Here is a 13,210-nt window from a genome sequence, read left to right as displayed (position 1 = left end):
CATGTTATAATAAAAGATCACTTTATTTGTTTCTCTAAAGTAACAAGGCTTTGTATTGTACACATTTTTAAATTCCAATCAGGAAATACAAATGCTTGCAAGGCAGGAATAATAATAAAAAAAGAGTAGGTCTACATTTGGTTTAGGACAAATCTCGAAATTCATTCAAAGTATAAAGTTCTTAAACATTTTTATCTTAGCACTATAAATTATCTACAAACTAAAGTTTGAATAGAGTCTGTGCATTAAAAACCACATATAAAATCAAAATGATAGTTTTGTGGCTTTTAACACCTGAATTGATTATCCATAGCAAATCATGGTTCTTTGTCATGATAATGTGGCTATATATATATTTTAATGGACAATCCCTAAGATATGTCCTATTTAAATTTCAATAGGAAATACATTAACATAAAAAAAATCCTGTTTGTCAAGTGATTTCATCAGGTCTGTAATTGGTTGGTTTTAGCATTTTCTTAAAAAATGTGAGCAGTGCTTGCTCACACAAACAAGATGCTAGGGTGTTGTGGTGGGTCATTGCCAGAGCATTGCTATGCAGTTTCTAACATGTTGCTTACTGGCCACTTCCAAGTTTGATACAATAATTTGGCCCCCATATATGATACAATACAACAATTGTATCTGAGATCAGGTGAAAATCATCTGTCTGATAACTTAAAATAATTGCAGAATTCTCCTCAACAACACAAAGAAAAACAGTGATGCCTTGCCACCCCCACAATAAGAGAAAAGTCCATTACAAATAAAACAGCCAACTATACTTGTATCTCTGTAGCAAAGTACAATGGACACATTTACAAATTCCAGGTGGCCCACTATACTAATTAAGCATTTATCTATATGATTGTTATCTGTGTAGGGTGACTAGCACAATACAAATGTAATTCATAATAATCCTCTGGCCCTTTAAATCATAGCAAATGACAGCCACTGAAAGAAAGAAAGAAAAAGAACCATATAAAATGCAAACACGAAATGTATAAACATTAAGATATACTACTAGATTGCAAGACATTGCATACCTGGAAGAAGTCCAACTCAATGGACCCACTGTCGTGTGCATCCATCCTCTTGAACACTTCTACAAAAAGTTAAACAAAAATTTTTTTTTGTCAATTTGCTGTAAAAGTTTAATTTATAAAAACAGAAAGGAATATAATCACATTATATAGTATGAAAGAAATATTTGCCTCTGGATTACTGAATTATTGAAAACATGCTGCACATACAAGGTGGTAATGGCACAGAAAGATGTTTTTCAGGTCATTTGTATACAGAACTATTTAAAGTGCCCCTATTATGATATTTTTAAGGTTCCTAGTTTTGTTTTAGAGGTCTCCTATAATAGGTTTACATGCATCAAATGTCAAAAAACATTTTAATTGTCTCAATATACATTGCATCATCACCTTTTTTCTCACAGAAACGCTTCGATAAAGGATCCAGTCTCTCTAAAACCCACCTTTCTCAGAGCCTACTCTGCTCTGATTGGTCAGATGGTCACGTTGTGATTGGTCTACCTTTTACAGCACATGTCCCAATCGGAACGGCTATTACCGTATCTGAATTTAAGCTCCAGAGGCTTCCTCAGCACTTGTACACAGGGATACGAAGTTTTTCAAGTTTAACGGCGTCTTCTCAACATGTCAACAATATGAACTCTTCTAAGCCTCAGCTACAACTACAGGGTTTGAGGGCGGGTCAAAGTAGATGTTGTTTGTGGGCAGCCAATGAAGACCATAGACTGGCATTATTCAAATTTGTGAAAACCCACGTAGGTTCGTGCAGTGAAGTAAGACTGGAATTACTGCCGGCTTGTTTCAGAATCGGTTCTTTCTTTTAGGAGAGGACGGAGACAATAACTTTATTTGTTGTGCACTTTGATCTTTAAAACTCTGCAGACCTTTTACATTGACAAACAGCTATCTTACACACTCCATAAAAGGTAATATTCGAAAAATCATAATAGGGGCACTTTAAAATCTTAAATTTTTAAGTTAAAAATATAACTTGAGACAATTCAGAAAGAATGTAGTACAGTGATATACAACTGTAATGAGGTCAACAAACCTCAAGTACTTTATTAGCCATACAACTAGAAAAAAAGAAAGAACACCCTTAAAACCGATCTCAACCAATCAGAATTAAGAAATCATTGCTCTTACTGAACATCATCTCCAGGCGCATCACACAGGACACAAAGTTATCAAAGTCGATGGTCATGTCTGTGTCTCCATAGCGTGCAGCCAGACTCTGATGAATGCAGTCATTCAGAGAGAATCCTGTGAAATGATTACCAACAAAAATCAAGTTACTTTGAAAAACTCAAAGTTTGTTTTGCTGCTTGCAAATAACTGCGGCTCATAATACGACTTTCAGGAATATACTGACTGCCATGTATCAGAATTCATTTAATCCTTCTTTAAAAACTCATTTTAAAATGAAAAGTTGAATGAAGGTCAATAGTCAGAGTACCTGCTTCTTTCAAAGCCATTCGCATCTCTGGTGTACTCATACAGCCGGACCCATCCATGTCATTCTTCTTATAAATGCCCTGAAAAAGGGATGATGAGGATGTTACCCCAAGATAACTCATGAGAAGCAAAAGTTTCTATGCAAAATTTGAGACAAACTGACCAGATACTTTTGAATTTTCTTCCAAAGAGTGGCAAACTCAGATAACCCCAGTTTACCATTGCCACTTTCCTGCACTAGAGTTAAGTCAAACTGATAGTAACACTCAGAAACACTAATGATTTAACAACAACCGCTTGTTGGACTATTTGTAAAAGGATACATCCATGAGGTTCACCATGACTTTACAAGTATCCAAACTGAAACCATCTGTCTTTATATCTGTTCCTGTACAGAGAAGACAAATTGTTTACTAAATATCTTTTTAAATATGTTTTTTTTGTTAGTAATAATGTACAAAGAAAAGACTTACTTTTGGCGACTATTTTGTTTAAAATTGTTCGCAGCTCAATGGCAGAGATCTCCATGTCCTTAGATAAGAGCAAACATTATTACATTTTTACATGTTTATCAAGTAAAGTAATCAATGGGCATAAAGGCCTGTTCACACCAAGGACAATAACTATAACGATAATGATAAAAAGTATTTCTAAAAATAATTATACATATTAAAGAATAGCAGAGTCCACGCCACAACTATAACGATAACGGCACAGGGACAATATTTTACAATATAACAAACACTGACAGCCAATCATAATCTATTCTGCTTTAAAAAGCTTGAGCATTTAAAGCTGCAGACACAAAACTGCAGCATGCGTTTAGAATAAACAGAACGATATTGCGCGCTGGTGTGGATGCTATTAAGAGTTATTGTTCTTGGTGTGAACAGGCCTTTATGCAGGGTCTAAAATAACTCACATCTCCAGCAAGTTTAGTAAACAGTCCCCTAAAGCCAGCCTCAACCTCATCTTCAGACACTGTGTCCTGAGGAGATAGAAAAAAGGGTTGTTGATTATATTCACAGTAATAAATGACAATATTATGAATTATGAATTATGGGAGACACTTCTGGTTTGGGGAGCTTCCACTCAAAAAGACTGAAACAAATCATTTCATATTATATGGTTGCGCAACAAATAATCCTTATCCGTCAGTTTGACTGAATAATTTGTTAATTTTCCTTCATGTTTTATTTTCAGACGTCAGAAGAATATCGCAACGCTTGGTGTTTTAATGTGACATAGTATCACAAGAATATCTGTGGCAAGAGCTCTTTTCAGTTGCTGTATTCTTTTCCTCCAGATTATTTTCTTTGTATTCCACTGTAACAAAAAACACAACATATACTGCACATTTGTGTGTTTCTGGGTTTGAGTTGTTAGCCTGTTAGATGTGCAGTTCAGTCTCCTTTGTGTCTGTCATTGGTTGCCATAGTATTTGATTTGCCCTCATGTGATTTGACCATTTAGACAACATTGACATCTGTACGTGAAAAACACGAAGGAAAAACTTTTCCGGTTTTAGTACATCGTCGTGTAAACGTAAATGTGTAAACCATAGTCCTCATTTTCAGTTGTAGTTGTTTCTGTGGTTGTTCTGTTTACGTTCCTAGATTTCTTGAAGTGTTATTTTGATTAAAATATATAATGCTTGCAAGATCCAGCTCTTTTATTTCCATCATTGTTTGCAACCCAACGCTGACAGTGGTCTGCTTTACTCTATGATATATCCCATGAATACCGATAATTCACTAAAAATTCACTAAGATTCTCCCCACATCCTCACATCTCTTCCAAGTTTATCACAAGGATGTGATCTTCTAATCCCTATTAGCAGTGCTGGAATGTTTCTAAAGCAGACAAATCTGTCAAAATGACAGAAAGCACTTTGAAACATCACTCAATGCTAAAGTTAATGAACATTTTTAGAAGTTACTCCCATAATTCACACAAAGGAGGAAAAATGTGTAATAGGACACAAAGGAAAATGGGACTTACATCTTCTAAGTTTGCCTCTACAGGGTCATCACATTGTCTGGAGGAAATAAGAGAGACAGGGATAGTAGATAAACTCCCCCCCTTCAAAAAATCGAATGATAATATAATAAAAATAATAGGGATGCACCGGAATGGCATTTTTGCTTTTGGTCCGAAAGAGAAAAAAGGCTGAAAATATGCCACCCGCTCTTCCGTGTTCAGAGATCAGTTTCACTCTGGCGTAGCAGGTTTGCTTGTAACTTTAAGAGCGGCTCCGCTTCCGAAGATACACAAGTTCGAACTCGAAGCGACTGTTGTGTGTGTGCGCTGTGCTCAATGTTCCTTCAGTGTTGCCAACTCTCGCGAGACAAATAAGCAACCACAGCTTCAAAGACAAGCCTAATATTATTATATTATTTCTTATCATCAATATTATTTCTCATCATTAAATGAGCCAGCAACATATTAAACTGAATTGAGTTTGGAAAGCAAAAACTAAAAAAACTACAGAATGGGTTTGGAGATGGCCAGTGGCCTCCAGATGGTCTCCCAGTAGCTTACATTATTGTCAGTTTAGTTAGTGATTAATTTACAGCAAAATAAAAGATAAAATCTATGCTTTCATGTCCGAAAACATTAGTTTTGTCTTACATTTCATAATAAACTCAGACAACCTCAGTGCCGACTCAGTGAGTTTATTTTCGTGAACTGGAATGTGTGCATATGATTGTGGGTGATGTAAGGCCGTGAAGGATACATCCGATGCATCCTTCAAAACAGGTCGAATGAAGGACGTGAAATGAAGGCTGCCTTCCAAGGATCCTTCAAATTGAGATGGCCTTTATCGAAGTTTGATGACGTGGCAGCCGAGATATACAGCCTTCGTAGGATTTAGTCTTCCGTAACCGTTTGAGAAACACTGTGTTCACTCTGTGTGTGGGTGTGCGGCGCTCTCTGCCCAATATTACGCTCTGTGTGTGTCCTGCGCTCTCTGCCCAATATTACGCTCGGTGTGTGTGCTGCGCTCTCTGCTCAGCTGCTCACGGCCCAAACACTCCACTCATGCACTGTTCACGCTCACTGGAAAAGTAAAGTCCGCTCAAAAAACGTGCCGACATGAAATTTCTCTGGACTCGTTTCTGAATGCAATATCACTCCTGTGCTGTAATATGGCGCGTATAGCCGTGCTGGGCAACGCTGGTAAAATGATGCTAACCTCTTGTTCACTGATCCCCTCCCTGCTATCTGCTCACATGCTCTGATAATTATAGCTTTGTAGGACTACTTTTATTTGAAAATTGGTCAAAAAACAAAAATGTTGAATCTGATTCTGTTGCATAGAACTTAATGAATATATTGATATATTGATATTTAATATTATTTTAATATAGGCCTATTTTCAGTCTAACTTTTGTGTTACCGGTACCTTTAAATAAAAGGTTATTTTATTTTATTGGCTTGTATTTTTTAAATTCAGATTTATTAAATTATGGAATTTAATTAAAAGATATCGTAATAATACAATTATACAAAAAACTAATTTAAAAAAAGAAATTAATAATTATATATAGTCATTTTCGGTTTCCGTTTTCGGCCAAGTGCATTCAAAATGTTGGGTTTTGGCCCTGAATTTTCATTTCGGTGCATCCCTAAAAATAATAATAATTTATATACATATAAATAAAACATATAGTGTAAATAATACAATATAGGTTTCATTTTCTTAAATGGCTTAGTTTACCCAAAAAGAAAATTCTCATTAATTACTCACACCCAATGTTCTTTTGCACAAACAAAGCACTCGTGTCGCTTCATAAAATTGAGGTTAAACCACTGGTGTCACATGGATTATTTTAATGTCTTTACTACATATCTGTTGCTTAAAAGTGTCAGTTGCTTAAGCTGTCAATCGAGGGACAGAAATCGCTCAGATTTCATCAAAAAGATCTTCATTTGTGTTATGAAGATGAACGAATGTCTTACTGTACGTTTTTGAAACGACATGCGTGTGAGTAATTAATAAGGGACATTTTGAACTATCCCTTTAAGACAGTTGAATTATTGAGAGAGAAAAAAATTTAACTTGTAAAGTAATACAGTTTGATCACATGTTAAAGACAATACAAGAACATGATCTTATCAAGAACTTATCAATAATTTTTGATTCAATAAAACAAGAGAGTCCTTACTGCATCTCAGACTGTTTCTCGGAGAACACACGCACACAGAAGTCTCCGTTCTTGTGCGGTTCGAACGTGGAAGGGACGATGAGATATTCTCCAGGAGGAAGTTTGAAGCGGGTGCTGACCTCTCTCAGATTAATAAAGGTCTCAGATCGAGCTTTCTGAGCGTGGCTCAGGAAATAATTCTTATCCAGATGAACTTCCTTTTGCCCATGGAACTGCAATGAGGCGATCAAGAACCAGAGGAAGAATAAACTAGATGAAGAAAATGTGTGTACCGTAGGTTTTGCCAGTGCATAAGTCAATGCTACATTGCTAGGGTGTTGTAGGTGGTTGCTAAGGCATTGCTATGTGGTTGCTTGGGAGTTTTGAGTGGTTGCTCAGTGGTTATTATTGACTAAAAAGTGTATTTAAAAGTATGTTTCTGTTTCTACTATTTATGTTCATGCTCCACATTTTCATTTGCAAAAATCCTTTTGAGTTTTTTCCATTGTGCTCACCTGTGAAGGCACCTAGAAAGAAAGCAAAAAAGAATAGGTGTATAAACAGCGCCCTTCCCAGGTTGTCATAAACATTACAATAACAAACACATAATCCTTTTGTATCTTAGCAACCCCACCTCATAGATGGCATAGCCAATGGTGTGCATGTCCTCTCCAGACTTCCTCATTTTGCGCCGGTTCTTTTGAATCAAGCCAATCACCAGACTGCAGCCTACTTCATTATCATCAGGATCATCATCTTCCTCCTCTAGTTTGATCTTAAACTGAGGATTCATCCAGAAGGTGGCTTTGGAAGACAAATAATTAAGATGTCAATTAAAGCAACTGATCACATACATACATACATACAGTACAAACTGTGCTTCTATACATTCTCTAATCTGCCCCTGACAGATAGTCCCTCCCCGAACTCACGGCATTGCTAGAGCCGATGTTGTTATGCCACGCCCACATAAACAGATTGCAATTCCATTTAGTGCAAGTAGTGGTCAGGAAATTACACTTCACCTTTAAGGTCAAAGAAATATAAACATGCTTACATGCATGGTTCCTGCATCCACCAGCAGTAGAGCCTCTTCTCCAAGTGCCATCGAAATTACATGCACTCCAGTGTTTGACCGAGTCCGAGGACAGCGTGTCTGGTGTCAGAGTGCAGACCTCTAAGCGGTTATAGTGCCTCACAAAATCTGAGAATGACATCCTGCACAAATGCAAACAGGAAGTGAAAAACTGTTCCAAGAAAAGCTTTGGCGATGTGGTTATATGGTTTAGAACTGAATTTGATTTTACCAGAACTCTCCATCTTCTGCCTTCACAATCTCACGTTCAGATGGATCGACAGCGTTCCACTCAGAGGAGCTAAAATACAGGGTGCATAGATATAATAAAGTAATAAGGTTTAGTAATATTGTGAATATTCTACTGTATAATGCTATAAATGCTCAATGTCAAGCTCATGCATCAATATAATATAGATTTTAATAAATTAAGTTATTTTTAATCTTGTATTAAATTGTTGGGTCTTACCTGTCACTCCAGGCCCCTGTCCATTCTACCTGACCCCAAGGATTACGAACTCTTATCAGCTTCTCCTTTCGACCTCGATAATTAACCTGACAAAATTGTACATAGATTATACATATAAAAGTTTACTTTTAGTATATGTCTTCTTTCACTAAGCCAATGCACAGGGAAATGTCTGAATTTACTCTAATCAAAGCAGCAAAAAAAAAAAGAAAGAAAGAAACTCAGATAAAAAATAACCTCAATTGCCCCAGTAAGAGAGTAAGCATGTCCTTTCACAAGCTTCTGATTAGTAACAGCCTCAGAGTCTGCTGCACTGGTGATCTGTAGGAACAAGGAACTGGTAATATAAGCACTGCATCTTTTTTTAACAGGATTTTCATTTTTGGGTGAACTATTCCTTTAACATCTTTAGGTGTGCTGAAGACCTCATACATCTATGGAGCATCCCAACAGAGCTCCAGAGTCCAGGGCTTTCCTGATGATTTGGAACATGTTGGATGGCGCGCTTTTCAACTCGTACATTTCTGCAATCCCACCGGTGAAATCCTCAAAACCTTCAGTTGTGGAACCTCCAGACAGAGCTTCATAACACCCATTCACTCTGAATAAGAGAACACAGTGTCACTCTGAGGGAAAGTGTGCAAAAAGAGTGATATAGACTACAATAATTGTTTACCTTCTGTTGGTATTGATAAAAATGTTAATGAGAATGTCCAAAAATGTGTATGGGTGATATTTGGGAGCCATATGTGCATGCCTTACTAGAACACTTTGCAAAACTGTAACCACATATTTAAGATTGCATACAAACAAACAAATAAATCTATATTCTATACACAAATTTGAACAATTTTTATGTGCATGAATTCAGAACATAGTTGTATTAGTAGTATAAAATGAAAAATGTATTAATCAAAGAATCTTTAATTTTTTTTATTACGGTTTCCACAAAAAACATGAAGCAGCACAAGCATTGAGAATAATAAGAAATGTTTCTTGAGCAGAAAATTAGCATATTAGAATGATTTCTGAAGGATCATGTGATACTTAAGCCTGAAGTAATGATGCTGTAAATTCAGCTTTGCATCACAGGAATAAATGACATTAAAAAAAATATTTAAATCGATTTTTTTTTTTAAACAACATTAAAATAGAAAAACAATAATAATGTTTAACTGTATCAAGTACTTTGATTTTGATCAAATAAATGCCTTGGTGAGCATAAGACACTAATATAACTGTAAAGCTATACTGCTATTGTGATTGTTATGACACAAGCGAAACATCCCAAACCCAACAAAAGATTACATGACTCACTTTGCATAGGCCTTCTCCAGCAGGGCGCTCCAGAACTCAGAGCCTGTGGCGGAGTGAACAAACAGCAGTTCTCCATCTCTAGTGGGTAATCGATCATCCACCACCACATCCACCCATTCCCCATACTGCCACAACTGCAAACATCAAAACAAATGTACTTAAATTATGGATACAACCTCATCATAACACAGAATCAGGAGGCAAAGCACAGTCTCAAAGTCCTGTGAATCATCTCTGGCATCACTTACAGTTTAAATGCTTAAATATAATTAAACTCAGTGGCATGGCAAAAAGTAGAATTGAAAAATACAGCAAGGCTGAGCACACAGTGGAACTGAGCATGCACTTCCTCTGGGATCAATGCTGTCCGTCTATGAGTCAGTTTGACTTCCTGTCCTGACAAAAACATTCCACCATTCCAACCCATAAAACCGAGCCAAACTGAGTCAGATATCGGTCTATATCAGATATATTAGTCAGTATCGGTCTAATACCTGCCTAGCAACCAGCTAGAACACACAAGCAACCTCCCAGAACACCGTAGCAACCACTCAACACCTTATCAACATCCTAGCAAGGCTTGATTCTTTAAAACTTTATCGGCTCTTCAAACAGCCTAAGTATTCAACAGATTTCTCTTTAAGTTAAACTTGAACATACTTTCAGATTTACTTTGTTTACCTGAAAGTGGAAAATTCCAGCATAGTCTTGCCCAAAGCCCTGGTTGGATGGTACGACACGAGCCAAAACATCTTCATTGAGGGTTAGTGACGCAATGGCCGCTAAGAGCCAGCAATCACCTGCAGACAGAAAACAGCTGTAGTTTTGAAGGTTTTACAAACTTTACCAAAATTAACAGCTGCAAAGGTATTATGTTATGGTATTAAAATTCTGTTTTAATTTACTCACCCTCAAGTTGTATTTAATTGAATTTTAATTATGAGATTTTGAAGAATGTCGCTAACCAAACAGTTAATAGGCCACATTGAATTCCATAGTATGTTTTTCCCCATACTATGCAAGTCAATGAAAGTCATCAACTGTTTGGTAACCCATAGTCTTCTAAATATCTTCTTTTGTGTTCAGCAGAGGAAAGAAATCCATACAGGTTTGGAACAACTTGAGGTTGAGTAAAGAATTTTCATTTTTGGGCGAACTTTCCCTTTAATACTCATAAGGAATTTTACCAAAGCAGAGATGTAAATAATGCAAAGTCACGAGTAAAAACAGTTCAAAACATTATGACTTCAAGTACAAATTCTACATAAATTAAAGATTCTCCTTTTATGTTGCAATGATGAAAGAAAACCACAGGGTTTTGAAAGCTGGTTGAGTAAATGATGACAGTTTTCATGTTTGTGGTCATTCTATCCTCCAGCAGTTTGTTGTAGGCCTACACAGTTTGTCCTGCCCAAATATCCTTTGCATTCCGCAATCTTCACAAAGACGACTCAGTTAAGCTAGCTGCCTCTGAAATAAATAGCCTTTCAGATTCTTCCCCAACGTGTCAGCTGATTAGGCTTCAAACTGCCTTTAACTAACAGGGCTGAAAAAACGGTTTCCTATGTATGAATCATCTTTTATAGTCATACAGCTATGACATTATGTTCCTAGTGATACTATCATGTACAACAACACTGAAAGTGTTACTGTAGTAACGGTTAAACTATCAGTCTTAATGGGGAGTTCCCTCAACCAGTGTCGAAACTATTTTAGCACTATTTCCCATTCTAAAAGAATGAAACCAGTGCTGTGCATTTTATTTCATGCAATAATTTATGACTCTCTGGAGTGTTTAGCAAGGCTACAAGTATTGCATGACTCTTCAATCAAATCTATGCATAACTCAAATAGACTGAACTAACAAATAAAATAAATAATACAATTAATAAAACTTTAATTCATACAGAATTTAATTTGTAAAGAAATTGATATGCAGCCAAATACACACACAAAAAAAGTAATTAAAGTCAAATCTACAAAACATATCTATAAAAATATTTAAAAAAGCATTCGTCCACACTTCATCATAATTATACATATGTTTTTAAAAGATACAAAAAAAGATGCAATAAAAAATTTGGTGCACCTACTACTAGCACATACGCAGATTCAGATGTAATATAATAGGGAGATTTTTTTGCAGATTTAGATACAATATAATAGATGTAATATAATAGGCAGATTTTTACAGGAATAGTTCCCTGTGTTATGCAATGGTGCACATCACACCCTGCTTTATGAACACAGACAGAAGATTTCTCCATACGGCTCAACAGACTAATCGCAAGTAAAACAAACAAACAGAGGAGCTAAAAACAGCAATGGCTGGGATTTCATCCAAAAAGTGCACAAGACTTCTCTGATGTCTGAGTAACTTTACTGGGTCTCACTTATTAGACAGCAGTGCAATATTAAAGGGGAACAGAATACTCAAAGACAGTGGGTGTGCTTCTTAAAACGTTTCCACATGCTTAGAGGGGAGTTCCTAAAAATGTAATACGAATAAGACAATTCCAAGATAGCTTCATAAAATGCAAGACAAAATTGTTTAATCTTACCTGGTCATTCCCCACAATGAACACATTTTGGACTGTTATATTGCACATAGCAGTGGTGTTTCCTTACCTAAACCTCCTTGGCAAATATCTGTTCTTGTAGCTCCTCCAACAATAAACTCAGGGCTGGAGGTGAGTTCCTGCAGGAATAGTGAAAAAGCATGAGATGAAGTTCCAAGTTTCCAAAAAAAAACACGTAGTACTTAAAATGTTAGAATTTTCTATTCAAATACTCATGAGATGAGTCATGTGTTGGCAGACATTGCTGTTTAATAAATTTTACATAAATTAAAGAAAAGTACATTAGCCTACCAAGTACATTTTACATTACCAAGTAGGCCTACATTACAAAAGTACATTTTTAAGAAAAGTACATTACCAAGAGTTTATATACTTCATGCCACAATGCCAAGATAGATAGATAGATAGATAGATAGATGGATAGATGGATAGATAGATAGATAGATAGATAGATAGATAGATAGATAGAATATTTTTTATCTTGCTATATGATGAATTACTATGTTAAAACTACATGTTGATTTGACAGAAACTCACCCCAGGTCTTTTCCACACAACACCTCTGGTTTTTGACGATCGTGGACCGAGTTCGTTGAAGCCCAGAGTTTCGGGAGCGGCTGGGAATGTTGTATCACAGAACAGATCCCCGCGGCTCAGACATTCACTTCTCAGACTCTCAAAGTTCTGGTTCAGGTACTTCACGGCATTGGTGTTCGTCCCAAAGCCAGCCGCCAGGGCTCTCTTCTTGGCGAGTGTTGATGCCACGCCGGACATTTTCTAAACTTTTCCCCTGTGCTTCTCTACAGCTGTAAAGTGCGACAGTGAAGTATTTCTACTCGTAGGCCTACGCCTTCACCCACTCCTCCTACTAGGACAGGCGTGGTCCTAAGCCTTTAATTTTAGGGGCAGTTCACACACGCACAGAATTTCTGCGTTCTTTTTGCGTTTAAAAACAGCTGGACGCAGCACAGCTTAAAAGGAGCAGAATGCAGAACGCTTCATGGCGGCTTTACAAAGCTGAGGTCTTCACGCGTTTATAGAGGAAGCGGTCTTGCATTTCGTCTGCACTTTTTTTTGGTTTGGTTTATATCTCAGACCGTCTTGCTGGCATGCTGGGGGAATAA

The 13,210-nt window shown here is 36.7% G+C and overlaps 1 protein-coding gene across 1 annotated transcript; it reads right to left on the bottom strand.

The window, feature by feature from the left end:
* Nucleotides 1–4: 4 nt before the first annotated feature.
* On the bottom strand, nucleotides 5–12,978 carry capn2a (calpain 2, (m/II) large subunit a). The gene is made up of 21 exons (XM_079634255.1): nucleotides 12,624–12,978; nucleotides 12,136–12,205; nucleotides 10,189–10,307; nucleotides 9,508–9,641; nucleotides 8,623–8,791; nucleotides 8,428–8,511; nucleotides 8,191–8,276; nucleotides 7,954–8,022; nucleotides 7,704–7,864; nucleotides 7,281–7,450; nucleotides 7,162–7,173; nucleotides 6,668–6,879; nucleotides 4,500–4,536; nucleotides 3,421–3,486; nucleotides 2,972–3,029; nucleotides 2,822–2,886; nucleotides 2,662–2,730; nucleotides 2,500–2,578; nucleotides 2,190–2,306; nucleotides 1,047–1,105; nucleotides 5–954 (listed from the first exon to the last, which is right to left on the bottom strand). The coding sequence occupies exons 1-21, from the start codon at nucleotides 12,858–12,860 to the stop codon at nucleotides 931–933; spliced, it is 2,097 nt and encodes a 698-aa protein (XP_079490381.1). The 5' UTR covers nucleotides 12,861–12,978; the 3' UTR covers nucleotides 5–930.
* Between the last annotated feature and the right edge of the window lie 232 nt (nucleotides 12,979–13,210).

The sequence above is a fragment of the Phoxinus phoxinus genome, assembly GCF_949152265.1.
Source record: "Phoxinus phoxinus genome assembly, chromosome: 14".
NCBI classification, from domain to species: domain Eukaryota; kingdom Metazoa; phylum Chordata; class Actinopteri; order Cypriniformes; family Leuciscidae; genus Phoxinus; species Phoxinus phoxinus.
The sequence above is the reverse complement of the archived record's forward strand: the minus strand, read 5'-3'. Positions and strand labels throughout refer to the sequence as shown.

Coding starts and splice junctions, on each gene's coding strand:
- capn2a (XM_079634255.1), bottom strand. CDS start 12,860: ATGTCCGGCGTGGCATCAACACTCGCCAAGAAGAGAGCCCTGGCGGCT. Junction 2,887..2,971: donor AAACAAAATAGTCGCCAAAA/GTAAGTCTTTTC, acceptor TTCTCTGTACAG/GAACAGATATAAAGACAGAT. Junction 1,106..2,189: donor GCGCCTGGAGATGATGTTCA/GTAAGAGCAATG, acceptor AACTTTTTGTAG/AAGTGTTCAAGAGGATGGAT.